This window comes from Pan paniscus, chromosome 6, assembly GCF_029289425.2.
Source record: "Pan paniscus chromosome 6, NHGRI_mPanPan1-v2.0_pri, whole genome shotgun sequence".
Taxonomy (NCBI): Eukaryota; Metazoa; Chordata; class Mammalia; order Primates; family Hominidae; genus Pan; species Pan paniscus.
The window spans coordinates 177,525,251-177,545,563 of NC_073255.2; the positions used below are offsets into that span (position 1 = coordinate 177,525,251).

The window sequence follows — 20,313 nt, forward strand, 5'->3', positions numbered from 1 at the left end:
TGGGATTACAGGAGCGCACCACCATGCCCAGCTAAATTTTTGTATTTTTAGCAGAGACAGGGTTTCACCACGTTGGCCACGCTGGTCTCAAACTCCTGACCTCAGGTGATCTGCCTGCCTCGGCCTCCCAAAGGGCTGGGATTACAGACATGAGCCACCATGCCTGGCTGAAAATTGTTTTTAAAAGTTAAATTTTTTTTAAAAAGTAATCTTTATGATGATTAGTATAAGACAAAGAAGTAAGCAGTTGCAAAAAATTGTAAATTCCAAGTATAACATGCAAATAAAAATTAAAATACTATAGAAATGTATAAAGAGTATAAGCCTCTCAAATCCTGCTCTCCAGGGATAACCACTGTTAGAGTCTATACTTTCTTCTGTACCTTTTTTTTTTTTTTTTTTGAGATGGAGTCTCACTCTATTGTCCAGGCTGGAGTGCAGTGGCGCGATCTCAGCTCACTGCAACCTCCGCCTCCCAGGTTCAAGCAATTCTCCTGCCTCAGCCTCCCGAGTAGCTGGGATCACAGGTGTGTGCCACCACGTCCGGATAATTTTGTATTTTTAGTAGAGATGGGTATCACCATTTTGCCCAGGCTGGTCTCAAACTCCTAACCTCAACTGATCCACCCACCTTGGCCTCCCAAAGTGCTGGGATTACAGGTGTGAGTCACTGCGCCTGGCCTCTTCAGTACCTTTTTTTATGTATAAAAATACATACATGAAAACAGGGCCCACCTGAACAACACTTTTTTTTTTTTTTTTTGGAGATGGAATTTCACTCTTGTTGCCCAGGCTGGAGTGCAATGGTGCGATCTCGGCTCACCGCAACCTCCGCCTCCTGGGTTCAAATGATTTTCCTGCCTCAGCCTCCCGAGTAGCTGGGATTACAGGCATGTGCCACCACGCCCGGCTAATTTTGTATTCTTAGTAGAGTCAGAGTTTCTCCATGTTGGTCAGGCTGGTTTCGAACTCCCAACCTCAGGTGATCCGCCTGCCTTGGCCTCCCAAAGTGCTGGGATTACAGGCGTGAGCCACCGTGCCCGGCCTCTGTTTAACCTTTTAAAGTGGTTATCAGGCTGGGCACTGGGGCTCACGCCTGTAATCCCAGCACTTTGGGAGGCTGAGGCGAGAGGATCGCTTGAGGCCAGGAGTTCAAGACCAGCCAGGGCAACATAGTGAGAATCTATCTCTACAACCACCACCACCACCACCACCACAAGAAATTAGCTGGGTGTGGCGATAGGCACCTGCAGTCCCAGCTACTTAGGAGGCTGAGGTGAGAGGATCGCTTGAGCCCAGGAGTTTGAGGCTGCAGTGGGCTATGATCATATTACTGCACTCCAGCCTGGGCAACAGAACAGGCCCAGCCTATAAAAAAAAAATGAGGTATCATACTACATTTTGTTTTCTGTCTTGTTTTCTTTTTCTCTCACCAATATCCATGTCATCAATACAAAACTAACTTAATCTTAATGTCTTTTTCTTATTATAGTAAACATTCTTATATATATCTGAATACTTATGAAATAGGTTACATAGCACAGATTTTTAGAAGTATTTTGAATTTATGGATTCTACCAAGGTCTTCCAAAATGCTGCCTTCCACCAAACCTTTAAAATTTTACATAGAATGCTCCTCCTCACTTCCCAACATTGTTCCCAGTGCTGGATATTACCAACCTGAGAGGCGAAATTAAAATATATTTCACTGTTGTGTGTCTTTGCATTTTACTGACTGCCATGGAAATATTTACACCTTTTCCTCAGTTCATTCACCATTTGTATTTATTATGTGAATCACCTGTTCATATTCCCTTTGCCCATTTTCTATTGTTTGTTACTTATTGATTTGGAGGAGTCCTTTGTATATTATAAACATTTACTTTTTGTTATATATGCTACAATTATTCTTTTTATCTTTCAATGTTATTTTTCTATATAGAAGTTTAAAAATTTTTAATGTACTCACATCTGCTAATTTTTTCCTTCTGAATTTTGTCTATTAAGAAAGCCTTTCCTACCTCAAAACTATAAAAATGATTTCATATTTTATAAAACATATAGCTCTTCAGCCATCTAAAATTTATGTGGCATGTAACAGTATGGTGTGAAAAGATATCCTGTAACAAAAATTTCAAAATAACACTTTAAAGGGATAGCCTCCAATAATCTGGAAAGTTCACATATGCACTTCAGTTTCTGAAACCATGTAATTAATGAAATGTTATATTTAGAAGTATGGAGCTAAGCATTTTGCCCCTTTTAATATCATTTAAAAAGTGGGCCTAAGGATGTACTTTGCATTATTAATGTCAATAAACCATTCTAAGTAAGAACCCGAGCACCATGACGTGAAAAGAGAACATGGGACAGGGTCATGCTGAAGCTGCTCGGCAGCACTTGTCTCTCACCAGGACAGTCTCAACCCAGAGGTTTCCTGACTTAGAGAAACAAATAAAAAAATAAAAAGAAAAAATAAAAACTCTTCCTCAAAGGAACAGTAACTTTGAAACCTGATAAATGAAACTTATATCTACCCAGCCAACCACTTAGCTTTCCCTTTCTTTTCTTAGGCAACACCCTGACAGACTTGTTAAAACCATCAATTTTATCTTCTTTCATTCTTTAGAGAAGAATAACATTTTTTAGATTTAAAAATAAAGGATGAGTGAATCTAATTCCTGTAACATTGACTTCTGTCTGAGTTACTCAGCTAGGATTGGGCATTCAAAGGCCTAAGAGTTCATACATGAACACTCCAGTAATTATGGTAGCAGGGTTACTATGGGAAATAGCACTTCCCACTTGAAACTGTACTGATTCATCAAGGCATATTTATCCAGTGCTATCAGGAGCTCCCTAAGTATCAGAAAACATTGCATTTATATTATAATATCTACTACAGCTAAACTCTGTAAGCTAGTTGAGGTATTTAGATATTTTTGTTTTGTTTTGTTTTAAACAGAGTCTCATTCTGTTGCCCTGGCTGGAATGCAGTGGTGTCATCTCAGCTCATTACAATCTCCACCTCCTGGGTTCAAGCTATTCTCATGTCTCAGCCTCCTGAGTGGCTGGGATTACAGGTTCCTGCCACTATGCCCAGCTAATTTTTGTATTTTTAGTAGAGACGGTTTTCACCATGTTGGCCAGGCTGGTCTCGAACTCCTGACCTCAACTGATCTGCCCGCCTTGGCCTCCCAAAGTGTTGGGATTTGTAAGCCACGACACCTGGCCTTAGTTACAGTTCTTTTTGAAATTTATTAACTTAAGGCTTTATCCTTCCAACATGGAAAAAAAAAAAAAAAGCAGTGAGTTATCAAGAATTAGGTAAAGGCAGGCTGAGCTGACAACTGCCTTACTGCCTTTTCCTTTTTCTGCATCAGGCAGAAATGCCCCTCAAAAAGACCCAGTATTAAAGGAAAGCTTGAATCTGTTTACCACCAAGAAGAAATAAAGCAGTGGTTCACAAAATGTGGTCCGTGGACCACCAGGGGATCCACGAGGTCAAAACTATTTTTGTAATAACAATAAGATATCATTTGCCTTTTTTACTGTCATTATTTTACAAGCGTTAAGTAGAGTTTTTAGGGGTGACATGATATGAGATATTGCAATGTGAGTGCAAAAGCGGAGAATCCAGCTGTCTTCTTTTTGCAAAGGGATTTGCAAAAAAAGTAAAACAATACAACTCCTCACTAATTTTTTTCTCTTAGATAATAGAACTGTTTTTTTCTAAATATTATTTAACATATTGGTTTATTATGTTTAATTCATTAATATTTTAAAAAATAGTTTTAATTTCTAATAAGGAATTAAAACTTATATAAACAAAAGCTCTTTGTGGGGGGGGTCTTCGATAATTTTTAAATGTGTAAAAGAGTTCAAAGACTAAGAAGTCTGAGAAATGATGGACAAATGCAAAGTCTTTCTGAATATTTTGTATTAGGACCCAAAATTTCTAGGTGTGCCACTGCTCAACCCTCATGAAGCCATCTTAATGTGTTTTCTTGTCTGGAGTCTGCACATAGAATCCAAACTCATGAAATACACACTGTGTGCCCAAAAAAGTGCTCAGAAATCTGTCTATGAATGTTAGTCTGTTCTTTTGGATAGCATGAAGCTTTTACTTACTTGGGGAAAGAGTGGTCTCTCATCTCTTTTCTTTTTGAGGCACTCTGCCATTAATCTCTTCATGGCTTTTGGACAGTTACTCCGTACCTTACTGAGATCTGGAGACAGGTATCCTCGTCCCACCATAAAAATTATCTGGAGAGAGAAAAAAAAGGGAAATAATTCAACCTTGTAGATAAGTTGAAAAATATACTTCACACTCACTGAAAACACAATAAGCTGTACATTTACAGCTTACGATGTATGTATTACACCTCAATAAAAAGTTTTAAAAACCAATGCCACATCATAGATGGTGGGGAACCCACACAAGGAGTGCAAGCTCAAATCTCCATGATCCCTGGACTGTGGCAAAGGTTCACTAATTGCTCCCCTGCTTTTGGTCTCTCTTTATCCAGTCCATTTTCCCACTCACAGGGTAACCATCTAAAACAGATCTGACAGTGCCTCTTCTTTACTTAAAAAAAAAAAAAAAAAAAAAAAATTTATTCAGCACTTCTTGTTGTTGGACGTTGTGTTAAGTCCTCTGTATATGTGTAGGGAAAACCAAAAAGGTTAACATTTTAGCAGTCGTTTTGGCATCTGCATCTTAAGCCCTTTTATTGTGGAAACGCTAATGGGCCACTTGGTTATACAAACCAGAGCCTCTGCCAGAGGAGAGAAGGGGAAGCCATTAGGAGCTAAAATCTGTTTAACGAAATAAAAAGGCTTGTCTTCCCTGGATTCAGAGATTTATAATTTTTTCTAATTTCTTAATTTCCTAATATTTTGCCTCTTTTGAGGGCAGGCAGGGATAGATGTTAGGAGTCTTGGGACTCAGGGAGGACAGCCTGAGAGAAGGGCTTTTGGTCTTAGAAGGAATAGGTGCAACAGGGGGAGAGTAGAGGCTAAAGTGGAGAAAGCCCATAAAAGATCCCCGCTACAGGGCAGAGCTGATGAATTTTAGAAACCGCCAAGCTTGATACATTGTGTTATTTCCTGTTTGGTGCTGTAATGACCCTTGTTTAACTGCCAGGCATTAGTAAAGCTTTGATTGCAATGTGGCCTCTATGTAGTAGAGGTTAAAGGATGAACCTTGGAAAGAGTTACTGAATTGAGGGGATTACAGTTTTCTTTCACAATGCCCCCTACTGAAGCTACACCATCATAACATCATCATTTTAATGGAAGACAGCAGTCTTAGAATTTTGGGAGCAACCTGGAATAATACGTTGGAGCAACAGGTGACAAGCAACAGCCAGGAGAATGTAAAGCACTTCAAACAGGGGTCTTCAAAGTTGAGAGAAAGGATCTGGAGTTCCTATAGTCATATATTATGGACAGCAATTCAGGTATTCTTACTTGGCTATCAATGGAAAAGGTGGCCCTGAAAGGCCAAAAAACGTTGGGACACTTGGATTCTAGATATCATCTAATACTCAAAAAAGAATTCTACAAGGTTGGTGTTGACTCCGTTTTACAGATAAGGAATCCAATGCTCAAATAAATTAAGTAACTTGCCCGAGATAATATAGTTAAGTAAGTAACAGGATTTGTAGAGAAGACTATCCCAATACAAAGCTACTTTTAACTTTTTTATTGCCGCTGCTCCTACTCTGCTTGTAATGCCCTCCCTCACCCTTCTCTAGCTACCTGAAACCCAGATGATCAAGGCCTAACTGAAAGGTAACCATGCTTATCATACCTTTCTTTACACACCTAGAAGTAATAATGGTCCTTCTTCCCACCACTAGCTGTGATGATCATTTACTGCCTTGTATGGTTATTAATCTTTTTGTGATATGTATCTTATCTAAGTTCTCCAATGAGACTATGGGTGCTCAGGCAGAGAGATTGTGACTCATACATACGTATTTTAAAAAAATTCTTAAAGAAGCCAGGCGTGGTGGCTCAGGCCTGTAATCCCAGCACTTTGGGAGGCTGAGGAGGGTGGATCATGAGGTCTAGGAGTTCAAGACCAGCCTGGCCAAGATGATGAAACCCCGTCTCTACTAAAAATATAAAAATTAGCTGGATGTGGCGGTGTGTGCCTGTAGTCCCAGCTACGTGGGAGGCTGAGGCAAGGAATTGATTGAACCCAGGAGGCAGAGGTTGCAGTGAGCCGAGATCATGCCACACTGTACTCCAGACTGGCCAACAGAGCGAGACTGTCTCAAAAAAAAAAAAAATTCTTAAAAAATATCTATAACACCACTACCTCCAGTATTAAACATAACCTTGTGGACACAAGAGGTTTTCAATGTTTAAGTTAACTGTTCATTAAGGTGAGTGATAACTTTTTGCTAGTTGATCAGCTATGTCATATGTCTATAGTCTTTAAATTAGAGTCAAGTATCCCTGGGGTTACAGGAAGACTTTGCCAGAGGTGTATAGACATGGTGGGTTTTTTTTTGTTTTTGTTTTTTAATTTGAGACAGTCTTGCTCTGTTGCCCAGGCTGGAGTGCAGTGGTGCGATCTCGGCTCACTGCAACCTCCCCTTCCTGGGTTCAAGAGATTCTACTGCCTCAGCCTCCCAAGTAGCTGGGATTACAGGTGCACGCCACCATGCCTGGCTAATGTTTCCATTTTTTTAGTAGAGATGGGGTTTCACCATGTTGGCCAGGCTGGTCTCGAACTCCAGACCTCAAGTGATCCACCCGCCTCAGCCTCCCAAAGTGCTGGGGTTACAGGTGTGAACCACCATGCCCAGCCAACATGGTGGTTTTAAGGGAATTAATTTCTACAACTATCAACTTACTGGTATCCCCTTTGAAAAAACTGATTTGCCAGAGAACCACTCAAGTGGAAGTGTAACACTTATCTTGCTTTCCCATTTTCCCTGTTATAACTGCCCTTCTACCACTTTACAAAAGGCACACCTTTAGGACTTCATGTCTAAAACACCAAAAGCAATGGCAACAAAAGCCAAAATTGACAAATGGGATCTAACTAAACTAAAGAGCTTCTGCATAGCAAAAGAAACTACCATCAGAGTGAACAGGCAACCTACAGAATGGGAGAAAATTTTCGCAACCTACTCATCTGACAAAGGGCTAATATCCAGAATCTACAATAAACTCAAACAAATTTACAAGAAAAAAACAAACAACCCCATCAAAAAGTGGGCAAAGGACATGAACAGACACTTTTCAAAAGAAGACATTTATGCAGCCAAAAAACACATGAAAAAATGCTCATCATCACTGGCCATCAGAAAAATGCAAATCAAAACCATAATGACATATCATCTCACACCAGTTAGAATGGCAATCATTAAAAAGTCAGGAAACAACAGGTGCTGGAGAGGATGTGGAGAAATAGGAACACTTTTACACTGTTGGTGGGACTGTAAACTAGTTCAACCATTGTGGAAGTCAGTGTGGCGATTCCTCAGGGATCTAGAACTAGAAATACCATTTGACCCAGCCATCCCATTACTGGGTATATACCCAAAGGACTATAAATCATGCTGCTATAAAGACACATGCACACGTATGTTTATTGCGGCACTATTCACAATAGCAAAGACTTGGAACCAACCCAAATGTCCAACAATGATAGACTGGATTAAGAAAATGTGGCACATATACACCATGGAATACTATGCAGCCATAAAAAATGATGAGTTCATGTCCTTTGTAGGGACATGGATGAAACTGGAAATCATCATTCTTGGTAAACTATCTCAAGAACAAAAAACCAAACACCGCATATTCTCACTCATAGGTGGGAATTGAACAATGAGAACACGTGGACACAGGAAGGGGAACATCACACTCTGGGGACTGTTGTGGGGCGGGGGGAGTGGGGAGGGATAGCATTAGGAGATATACCTAATGCTAAATGATGAGTTAATGGGTGCAGCACACCAGCATGGCACATGTATACATATATAACTAACCTGCACATTGTGCACATGTACCCTAAAACTTTAAGTATAATTAAAAAAAAAAAAAAGGCACACCTTTTACCCATATGTAACCTAACTATAGTATACATTGTCCCAGGGTGTAAAAACCTCTGGGGCAACAAAGAGACATTTCTAAATACTGGTGTCAAACTGGGCTCCAATGAATGGGTAACGAGTCTGTTGGTTTCCAATTCTTTACTTTCAAAAATATTAATTGAAATGTCAGCTGAGCTTTTAAAACATTTTTAATGACAAGTTACTATGTAAATTTTGGTACATTATAGGAATGAGCTCAGATGATTGAGTGATATATAGTATGTGGTAAAGAATTAACCTTGCCCAAAGAGAGAGCTAGCCTTTGCTCTTGGCTCCTGGGAGGTAATCACTAAGTCCTTGAAATGTCCTGCCTGATCAGAGTGTCTGTTTATCTGGGGGCCATGGGCCATGCCAGACAGACTGTGCTAACAATGTGATTTATAGAGGGCTCTGGGTCATGTGGCATCAGCTTGACCTCTGCAGGAGCTGGAAACTAAGGTCAGCCCTGCAGGTGGTTAATCATATGACTGAACCCCAATAAAAACTCTAGACTCCAAGGCTCAGGTGAGCTTCCCTGGTTGGCAATAATCCATGTGTGTTGTCACACATTGCTACTGGAAGCTCTGTCCACAACTCCACTGGGAGAGGGTGACAGGAAGCTCCAACAAGAACGCTTCTGAATTCTGTCCTATGAGTCTCTTCCCTTGTTAATTTTGATCTGTATTCTTTCATTGTAATAAACTGTAACTGTGAATGTAACAGTTGTCAGTGAGTCTTGAGCAGCTTTCAGTGAGTTTTCAGCAAGTCCTTTTAACAAACCTGAAGCTGGTCTTGGGGACCACTAAACTCTGCATGTGATTATAACAAAACTCCTGCCTTTGTCATCTTCTTATAATTTAGATAAAATTTCTCAGTATTTACCTCTTTAAAAATGAAATATGGAAAGAATCAATACTAAGTCTTAGTATCTAGTGTCCTAACAAAAAAGTTGTATTTATCCACAGATACATACATTAATTGAAGGGAAAAGAAAAGCCCCATGTCATTCATTAAGATACGTATTTCCAATATAATTTTACGTTCTATGTTTCCATATATCAAAACTTATATGCTACTTTCATCAGTTATATATTACTTGCAACAAAAACGTAATTCAGAATTAAAAAAATTAATAATCAGAGCTTGAAGTCACAATTTTGTAAAATTCTAAATTTAAATTTATATACATACTTTTATTGCAGAGATGTAACTTAGGTAATCAATAAAAGGCTTTAAAACATACAAATATGTTACATTAGGATGAAGTTCTGTGACAGAAACAATACAAATAGTTTGAAGAGAAAAAAGGAACCATGTAAAACTTCCAGAAATTAATGAAGAGCTTCGGTATTTTTTAGTAGGCATAAAATCGGTATGGTTTTTAGATTTTGATGCATATATTTCAAAAAGAGGGATATATATGTATCTAATATAGTAGTCTTATTTTAAAATGTTAATAGAATATACTGGAAATTACATTCTTTGCAATTATTTAAACTTAAGATAAAAACTTTTAGATGCCAACTTAAAAAATATACAAGGAGATACATAGTTTTTCAAGAGTCTTTCAGGAGGAATGTGAGAAAAAAAATCAAAGACAACTCTCATGTTTTTATACATCCCACAGAATTTAGTTAGTGCAGAGCAGAAAGCAGGAAACTTTCAGTATCTGCTGGGGTGGGGTGCAGAGGCTGACTGATAAAGAAACAGAAAGAAGAAAAAAGGGAAGTTTTTTCTGGATGTTATTCATGGACAGAAGATTCATGTGGCACATACGCAACGAAACCAATACCCCAGCTTCAAATTCTGGGACTGATTTTTCATACTTTCAATACACACTCAGTACTCCTGGTGTCTCGACCCTGTCAATTCACTCCATGGTATTACTGGAGCTCATGTCTGCTCATTTTCAGTATCACCCCAGCACGGCCTCAACAGAACTGCACATGCCATTGAGAGCAGAGCCTGGGTTTTGTTTTATTCATTTTGAATCCTTCTATATTCCATAGTGCTTTGCATATAGTTGGTATTGAAAACATTTTCTATTAAAATAATTTGCCTACTGATAAGAGACTAGTATTTACTTCCTGTTTCTTCAGATCTTGTGCTTAGAACCTAGCAACCATGCTGTGAGAAAGACCAATGAAGAGGTCCTTGAAGACCTGCAAAGAGGTCCACAAGGAAAAGCTCATGTGGAGAATAACTGAGCTTCTAGCTTCTAGCTAGCACCAACTTGCCAGGTACATGAATGAGCCACTTCTGGGTAGATCCTTTTAACACCCCGTAAATCTACTCTAGTCAATACGGTGTGAAACAGGTAAGAATCTTCCTCACAGAGAAAAGCCCAACCTACAGATTCATATTTTAAGCTACTACATTCTGGGTGGTTTGTTATGCAGCAATTATAACTGGAACAATACACTTGAAATAACAGATATATGCTATCTATTCTTCAAAGAAGACATGGCACTTCTACTCCAAGGAAAGAAAGCCATAAAGGTATAGTCAATATACTTAAGTGAGCACATTATTAATCCCAATTTACAAGAGAAAATGCACTGAAGGAGGGAAGAACAGGGTGATTAGAGAGAAAAATGTTAGAATGATAAAGAGAGTGGGGGGATGACAAAGTGATTTCCCAGACTTTAGTGCTAGGGTGAATAAAGGTAAAAAGGCACACTACTTTGCAAAGAGCTAAGAGAACTATTTTAGAAAAGAATCTGATTTTTGAAGCTGGAAGAAATTCTTAGCTGAATTCCCTTATTTTGCGGGTAATTGAAAAAAGAAAAAAGGCCAGGTGCAGTGGTTCACGCCTGTAATCCCAGCACTTTGGCAGGCTGAGGAGGGCAGATCATCAGGTCAGGAGTTTGAGCCCAGCCTGACCAACATGGTGAAACCCCTGTCTCTACCAAAAATACAAAAAAATTAGCTGGGCGTAGTGCTGCGCGCCTGTAATCCCAGCTACTCGGGAGGCTGAGGCAGAAGAATCGCTAACATGGGAGGCAGAGGTTGCAGTGAGCTGAGATCAGGCCACTGCATTCCAGCCTGGGCAACAGAGCAAGACTCCGTCTTGGGAAAAAAAAAAAAGAAAAAAGAAAAAAAAAAGATACCCAGAGAGGTAGGTAGACCTAGTCTACCTACCTGAGTCCAAGGCCTGCCATTACATCACACTGCTTTACCAGCTGTGCTCTGAATTTACAGGCAAAATCTGCCACCTCAGACTATGGGTATGAGAGTCTGGGGGAATGGTATTCACATTGCATAGTAAAGAATATTTCTGGATTCTTAAACAGAAGTCTAATCTGAGAGCTATGGAGATCCAAGTATTATAGATAGCAAAAGAAAAATCAAAGGATGAATGGAGCAATACCTGGGGCAGCTTCATTGAGGATGGCCAGAGTTAACCCTTCAAAATGTGGAGTTTCATAGAAAGTACTATTTGACGTAAGTAGACTAGGGGGTAATGAAGCAGAATGGGGGTAGTTGTAAGAGGACATCATTCTTTTACCTCCTTCTTCTCCATTAAATACTTAACTTGGTTTCAGACTAGCAAATTCCAGAAGGTTCTAACTATACTATTAGAAAGAATTAACTAGTAAAGGCCTTACCCTTCTGTTGGTCACACATTCCTCTCATGGAGAGTAAGCCCTTGCCACATCATTTATTATACTCCCATGGAGGACAAAGCACCTAAAATGCCAAGAAGTGGATGAGAGAAGAACTCTGGGATGCTTTTATCTGTATTTTGGAGATAATACTTGTTTCTATATTATAATTTTATTATTGTACTAAGATAAACGTATTCACTGACAAATGAATTTCATCCAGATCTTAGGTTCATAAATTTTTATTAATTTGTAGTCTATATGATAAATCAACTGTAACTAAACTAAAAATCCATAATTCCTCCAGAAAAATATTATATACAGGAAAAGTGAACATGGTACAGGCTGTTATGCTGTATGATTGAATAAATAAGACTATAAAAGACAGAGGACATGAAGCTTGTAAATTAGAGACCATTTTGCTACCCCAACTGCCATTGTCAAGTCAATCATTTCAGTGATCTAGATCTATCACAAGTACAGTAAGTACAATGTTTCAATTATGTTCTTTAGCTGAAATTTCAGTCCATCCTGAATCTAAGTTTCATGCAGGCTTAAAACATCAGATCCAAAGTCATGTTGTTACACACTCAAAGCTAAGACTCAACATTCTAAAGCTATGAAGTAGTTAGAAAGGCCAACACCAACTAAAATTTAGTTTTATAATGAACTGGGTAGAAATGTAGCCATTTTTAAAAACCATCAAACACAGTCAAGACCACTGTTGTGTAAGGGGCATATGGTGATTCAGTAAGTACACACACAAAGTACATGGTAACTTAAGAGATTATTTCTCCGATATCACAATAGGTGAAGTGAGAAAGCTACTCAGAGCTAGCACCAAAAAGATAGAGCTGAGCTCTTGACAAAACAGACAAATCACTTAAATGAAGCAGTAACATTTATATACAAAAACTACCATTTCATTAGGTTGGGAAGTTATGATGAAATACCTAAAAAGCCTGCACTGTTTTTTAAAAAAATCTTTAGATTGGTGATTCTCAACTTTGGTCTGTATTAGAATCACCTGGGAAACAGAAAAAAATGCAGGTGATTGGACCCTCCCCATTTAATTACAATCTGCTCCAGTATCTCCATTTTTAAGCAAAATTTCCAGGTGATTCTGAGGCAAATCACAGCATAAAGTCGAAATATTCTTTAATCAGAGTTTATGTGGTCAACTAGTGTTTTCTAATATATTAACAGTGTAACTGTTGTAATCTCTCTACACACACAATCACAAATCTTTTAAAATGTAGTTATCCAAGGTAATTTTAGTAAAGATAATTCACTTTTCTTGGCCAATTTTAAAAGTCTAAGCGAGCTTACTGAGGCAGAGATAGAAAAGGCTAAGAGCTCCATGAGGCTATGTTAGTACCTTTTGGAAGGTAAGGGACAGGGAATAGTTGCTTAGGAAGGAAAAGAAGTAAAAAATTACCCTCCTACTAGCATTCTCATTATAGAAAAATCAAAGCATGATTTCTTCCATTTACCTAGTTTTAAAAATTAAAGATTTCAAGAAACCTTAGTAATTTTAAAAGAATTTAATATAAAGATCTCATAGCTGAGTACCTGTTCTGACAGCACAATCTGTGATACAGTGAAAAGTATAATGCCCAGATGCTATAGTAGCAGAGCTCATTCTTCTAATTGTGCTATGGTCAAGAAATATCCATTCTTGTAACTGTAGTTTCTAGTCAGAAAATCAGGAATTTTATTCCATTGTAACATTCATGACTGATATTCTGAGGAAAGGACTTAACGTGTTGCTATTACTGCCAAAAGTATACAAACGATTTCTAAAACTGGTAACAAAAAATCAAGAAATCTATCCTTCACGCTTACCCAGGAGTTAACACTTATTTTCTACAACTGGAGCCTTGTATACAGACGGTAAAATAAACACCAAGAGGTGGTAAATATTTACCTGGTCCCTGTTGTTGATGTTTGAATAAGGTAACTGTCCAGTCATCAATTCATACAGAACAATCCCAAATGCATATACATCTGACTGAAAGCTGTATGGATTTTTATCTTGCATTCTGATGACTTCTGGTGCCTGTTAGAACATACAAAGAAAAATATTCTTCACTTCAATTGAATAAAGACTGAAAAACAACCTATTATAATTCCTAGAGCAATGCTTTTACCATTAAAACACCTGTCTAATATGTAATCAATTCTCTTAATAGTCAAAGAAATAAAACTGATTAAGCTGAAGAAAAAAACCTCTACATACTCAGAAAGAGACAGTATTAGCAGAGATTTTGTATTGTATTACTAAGATTTTATAATTTAGTAATTTTTTAGGCAATCTTTCTGCAGAAAATACCATCATTGCCAGCTGAATTCTTCCCATGACTTACCCTATTAGAATCAGTTCCCACTTCCCATTCCTGATTCAGCAAAGAAATACTAGACTTGTGGTTATAAGATGCTTAGGAGCAGCACAACTACTGTAGTAACTGTCTTACAATTTAAGTTTTCCCATTGGTACAAACAACTTTTCTCATCTGAGGACACCTTAGAAAATAATGGTAGAATTTCAGGACTGATAAACTCAAATCCCCTTTCAAACTATGGAATAAGCATATGGTATAAACATGCCATGGATGCTTTATTAACAAAAGTAAGACAGCAGGTAGATTTAGTAAAAGATGGTATAAAGAATCTTTTGGCTGCTGCTTCTTGGGCAATGAAACAATCATATTTGCTACATTTTTACACATTTCAGTCATTGTATTGCAATTAGGTTTCTTATTTACATGAAATACAATAAACAGTTGGTTAAATATTAGCTTAAAAGAGTTATTCTTTCACCTTGCGTCTTCTGTATTGTTTCATTTGGAAGGAATCGAAATGGCAGTATATTAATGAAAAGTTTGTGACAATGTCAATTTGACAGCAAAAGTGGTACTAACTCTGCAAAAATGACTGAAAGACCTGGGACAAGATTCCTGGTTATTGCTCTGGGTAAGGCAGGCATCTCACAAGGAGAGGCAATAATGGCACTGAGCAACAGCTGTAAATGAGAATGACCCGTGGAGCCTTAAACCCCTCAACGTCCAGACTACACTCCAGTCCAATCACACAACGTAACAGAGTCTGGGGGTGGGACCCAAACATTAATTAGTCTTTAAAGCTCCCCAGATGATTCTAATGTCCAACCAAAGTTGAGAACCACTGATGGAAGATCTGTGGGATGTCCTGAAGAGCGTGAGAGGATGGAAGTGAAGGAGAAGGTTGTATCTACTTCGCTTTGTCATACATTTTGTTCATAGTTGCTTTTAGTAATACAGTACAAAATAAACCACATATAACTGTGATGTAATAAGCAAGCCAGAATACTGAGAGGCTGGTATGGCAAAGGTATAATGTTCAAAGCCTGAACCAATGTTTGTGAGAGATGGAGTAGAAATCAGATGAACTTTTTTTTTTAATTTAGTTTTATCTCACACTGTTGTTGGCAGACAGTTTGATGAAAAGTTGCATGTCACCTATTTTAAGAAATGCATGACGAATCTTCAATTTAGTGATTTAATTTGTAAAAACTCTCACAAAGGTTTCTTTCTCTCCTAAGATACAAATAAAACAAAGTTGACAAGAACGTTGTATATAATTCAAAGGACCACACAGCCTTAGTTATGACCAAACTCTTCTCTCCTATGATACGGATGTTCCATATTTGTTTCTGAGGGCAGTATCAACCCAGGATTGGTTTAACAATAAAGGGTACTGTTGGCTATTATTCTCTCATCTTAAAACTCAGCATGGAAGAATAAAGGAGAAACCCATTTACACAGGTATCAACAAAAAATTAATTGTAAGAAAATATAAAACTTTATGTATAATAATCTACAAACTGTATAAACTAAGGTTTTTGAAAAAGTAAGGACAAAACTGGAGACTTGATTGAGCCTAACTCTCCCACATAGTCAAAAATTAACATACTTTAAAAGCACGTGACAATTGTTTATAATTTTAGGTTTTGCAATTTCAGCACTTAAAATCTGTTTTCCCTCATCTTTTTAGGATACACTGCCATGTTTTTCACAAGGTGTGTATGCCTTAATAAAGGTGCCTGACATCAGATTATAGTTATTAATTTTTCTATCACTTATAATTATTAATTAAAAGTTAAACATATGTTAAATAATGAAAAAAATCTAGCTAACTCCAGTCACCGAATCTTAGAAAAAAGGGGCATTGGAAATCTACTAGTCCAACTCAACATTTCAGATGAAGACTTAGAGGAGGTTAAGAAACTTGCAGGTTAATGGCCAAATAGGGTACCAGAATACAGATCTTCTAAGTCCAATGTCCCCTCTTCCACCTTGCCACCTGCCCTAATTCCACTTACTGTCATAAGAAATCATAGCTCAATTTAACTCTAGGTTTATTTTGACAAACTTGGGAGTCCTATCTTGGACTTCCCTTTCTGGAGACTGCTACATAAAGTTTGTGGCTTTGAAAGCCCTTACAACTTTTCTGTTTCCAGCAGGATGCCCGAAAGTCTTAGTGCAGATTAAGTTACTTAAAGCTTAGAATTGCACTAAGACTTTTGGAAAGGCTGTATTCAGCTTAGAGCTGTGTTTTTCAAACTTTTTGGTCTCAGGACTCTTTCACTCTTAAAAATTATTGAGGACGCTAAAGAACTTTTGTTTAGGTAGATTATATCTGTGGATGTTTACCATTAAAATTTAATGGAGAAATTAAACTAGTAATTCATTTAACTACTAAAATAGTAACAAGTAGATGTTAACACAGATCATTCATTTTTAATGAAAAATAACTATTATCAAAAAAAAGTTTAGTAAGAAGAATAGTACTACAATTATCCTCCTTTTATGGTTTAGAGATGGGGTCTCACTATGTTGAGCAGGCCAGTCAACTCCTGGGATCAAGTGATCCTCCTGCCCTAGCCTCCCAGGTAGCTGGAACTATGGACTCCAGCCACCATGCGTGGCCTGTGATTCTCTTCAATGTCTGGCTTAACAGCAGCCAGCTGGATTCTCATATTTGCTTTTGCACTCAGTCTGTTGCAATGTGTTGTTTTGGTTGAAGGATATAAAGAAAATCTTGTCTCACAAAGGGAAGATCTTGTGGACCCTCTAAAACGGTGTGAGGGACCCTTTTAAGAATGCTGTTTTAGGGAATGATTCATATGACTGAGCTTTCCACAGCTTGCTGCAATGCACAGAAGTTTTTGTTCCCTTCTTTTAGAACTTCTCTTTCTTCTTTTCCACAAAGCAAAAAACAAGAAGAAAGAAAGAGCTATGCAAGACAGCACAAGGCTGTTAATCTACCTCTCATTTTTTTTTGTCTTTCCTCTTCCAGCTGCCCCATAATTATGAGATTCTTTCTAGTCTAAAGGAAGTAACTTTCCAATTTAGGCTTAAATAAGATTGCGAAACAGCTTCTCTGTTAAAAGGAGTAGTTCTCTTAGCAAAACCATAATAATGGCTGTGGATCACACCTGCCTTAAATTGCATACCTGTTTTTTTTTTCCAACAGGGTACACAGAACATTTTGAACACAAAATACTTTAAACAATTTAGAATAAAATATGAAACACTGTTTATAAGACATATATTTTTGTTTGAAATACACTGAAACTGGTTTCAAAATATTTGTTTTAAGGGTTCATATTTATTTAAGAATAAAATATGAAACACTTTATAAGACATATATTTTTGTTTGAAATACACTGAAACTGGTTTCAAAATATTCGTTTTAAGGGTAAAGAAAAAAGTTAAAAAATCTATTTACATAAAAAATAAGAACATTGATTTTTGTGAATACTGGAAACTATGAAAATACTATAGATGAGACCTTCAATGACTTTCTAGTAACTCAGCAGCATCTCAGGGCCAAGAATTTAATCAGTGGAAAAATAGCCTCAATTCTTACCATCCACAAAATGGATCCAGACAACTGTTCAAACTGATGGGACCCACTCCATCGAGATTTCACTGTAGCTAGACCAAAATCACCTATTTTTACTGTGAGGTCTTCATGAAGAAATATATCTGAGGTGTAGTAAGTAAAGGAAAACAGTAGATCTCATTTTCCTATCAGAGCAAGCATTATGAAGATTTTAGGTAAGAGATCTAATTTCTATAATTCTGTAATATAATATTCTTTAAAACATAGTACTTCATCTTTCCTCTTAGAGTCAATAAGTATGTCTAAAACAATGATTAGTTCTATTTAGCCTATATAACCTGCTTTTAAGATTTTTGGGGCTTGAAATGTGTTAGGATGAGGTGAGATGCTTTCCTAAGTTTATAGGAGAACCTAAAACTTTCCCATTAGATTTTAGCAATGTAGGCCCAGATATTCTCTTGGCACTCCTGGGCGAGCAGTAAAGGCTCTTCATTGGAATGAAGATGCTGCAGACAGTATCTTAGTCTGCACTTAGGGAAGAGAAATATTATGTTTTTCTCACCTCATTGTTATATAATTTAGAGTCTTCAGTTATATCTCAACTACCACTGAGCAAGGTCAGAGGTCTGAAAGGGACTAATAGCTACAAAACTATCAGTTTTATAGTGCTGATAAAATGTAAGCAAGCAATCAAAAACTCCTACTATTGTAAAGACTTCTGATAGATTTTCTTGTAATGTTCAGTTGTCGAGAAACCAAAAGCAGGCTGTGGTATCCTGCTCTCCTATACATGCATGCACAATCCTTTATTAATTCTCTTTACAGTATATCGAATTTAGCATGAAAACTGTTTTTACATAATGTGAAGACAAAATGCAGAAGAAAAAGTCAGGATGTTTTCAAACTTCGCAGACAAATTTCAGGAAGGATACTATTACTCTTGAGGTCTCTGTGGATGATTGACTTGGCGTGTAAGTAACTGAAAAACAAAACATCATTTTAACCTGAGTAGGGCTAAAGGACTCTGGCCTCGAAATCTACAGAACATACTTAGGGGTGTAAAGACTTATTTAGAATCATGATACAACTAAAAATAGTACATTGTGATAAACCCTTCACAGAATATTAAAATAGACTGTAAATGAATTTAAGATTATAGGAACATATCACTATAATGGTACAGTCAAAATCTTGTTTTCTATTAAAACACTTTGCTTTATCTTTTACTAGTTACCAATACAAACCTTTCACTCCAGTCAAGCCTATTTATCCATGTCCCTTAAATATACCTTGATATTTAATCCCACCACTGTGTTCAGTGCTCCCCTCCTACACCCAACCCTCCAAGTTAGCTTTCGTCCTATTTTCCACCTATTCATATCCATCCTTTAAAACTGAATACAAATTCTAACTCCTGAGTGAAGCTTTCCCATGACTAACCGAACTGAAAGTGCTCTTTCACTGCTCAACTTATGTAGTAATTGTCATAATAATGGCTTGATTCATGTGTTTTTTCAACGTGCCTATGTTCACTTCTATTTGGAATGTAAACTACTAGGACTAGAACACGCAGTTTGGTAATTAAAACTATTTTTAAAGGTAGTTGTCATATACTCTTAAAATATTTTCTTAAAACTAGTGAGGAGAAAACTTTCTCTAAAATGGCCATAGTAGGTCTATTTTAAAGTCAACGATAACTTTAAAATCATCTATGTTACCCCTAAAAACTGCTTTAGCTACATTCATTGAAGTAAAAGGCAGCATTGTTGTTGTTGTTTTTGGGGAGACAAAGTCTTGCTCTATCACCCAGGCTGGAGTGTAGTGGCACGACCTTGGCTCACTGCAACCTCCACCTCCTGGGCTCAAGAGATCCTCCTGTCTCAAAAGGGCTGTGTCTTGTTTATTTCTTTGTATACCCAGTGCCTAGAACAGTGCCTGGTATGTGTGGTAAGTATTCAATACATGTCTACTGAATCAACTACAGTAAGATGCATATAATGTGCTAGTCAAGGTTATTTTTCTTAATTGAATACCGGAGAGAATAGCTATATGACACTTCTGAAATCTGACAATGATCATTAGACAGTTTTACCTTAAAATGAGAATTTAAAATCCAAATGGTATAATCAAAATCATGCAATAAACACTGTTAAAAATGGAAGATTTGCAAATAACCAAGATTATTCATGCTCTCTCATCTTCATTTAAACGTCCTCATTCTTCCCAATATCAAAATTTTTAAAGTATTTTCTAGATAAAATTTTCATTTCAAATTACTATTTATCTAAAGTAATCCCTTCTCCAATTACTATTCATATCACAGTTTATGTTCTTCATAGCATTTACTACAATTGAAAATTATCTTGTCATGACTTTAGGCTCAGTGTTCTACATCATATTGTCACTCTTTCATTGAAAGAAAATGTTATTTCGGTTATAGGTCTCACTGCTTACAAAGTTCTGCAGTGACATACAAAGTTAAAAACTGGTGGAAATAAATGGGCCCCAATCAAAGCTTTAAGATGGTGAGATCTTGTCTCCATCAGAAAGGAAGGGGGATAAATGATGATGGTGTTGGTTGGTGGAGCTAGGTCCTGCACTCAGAGAGACCTGGGATCTAGTATACAGCCAAGGTATTGGTCTTTGAAAGGAGGTTCTTTTTCCTGCGAGACTTAAAAACAAAAACAAATGGGCTTCGACCATATCAAAATACAGAGGCATGCTGA

General features: G+C 37.4%; 1 protein-coding gene across 3 annotated transcripts in view; it reads right to left on the reverse strand.

Moving 5' to 3' along the window:
* The window catches only part of BRAF (B-Raf proto-oncogene, serine/threonine kinase), a 203,600-nt gene that overhangs the window by 16,056 nt on the left and 167,231 nt on the right, over positions 1 to 20,313 (reverse strand). For all 3 annotated transcript variants that reach the window (XM_008965952.4, XM_034965106.4, XM_034965107.3), the window contains 4 exons: positions 18,520 to 18,566; positions 17,612 to 17,730; positions 13,629 to 13,760; positions 4,132 to 4,266 (listed from right to left, as the gene is read on the reverse strand). In XM_008965952.4, coding sequence (XP_008964200.1) covers positions 4,132 to 4,266; positions 13,629 to 13,760; positions 17,612 to 17,730; positions 18,520 to 18,566 — 433 coding nt within the window. The remainder of the gene's footprint in view (positions 1 to 4,131; positions 4,267 to 13,628; positions 13,761 to 17,611; positions 17,731 to 18,519; positions 18,567 to 20,313) is intronic.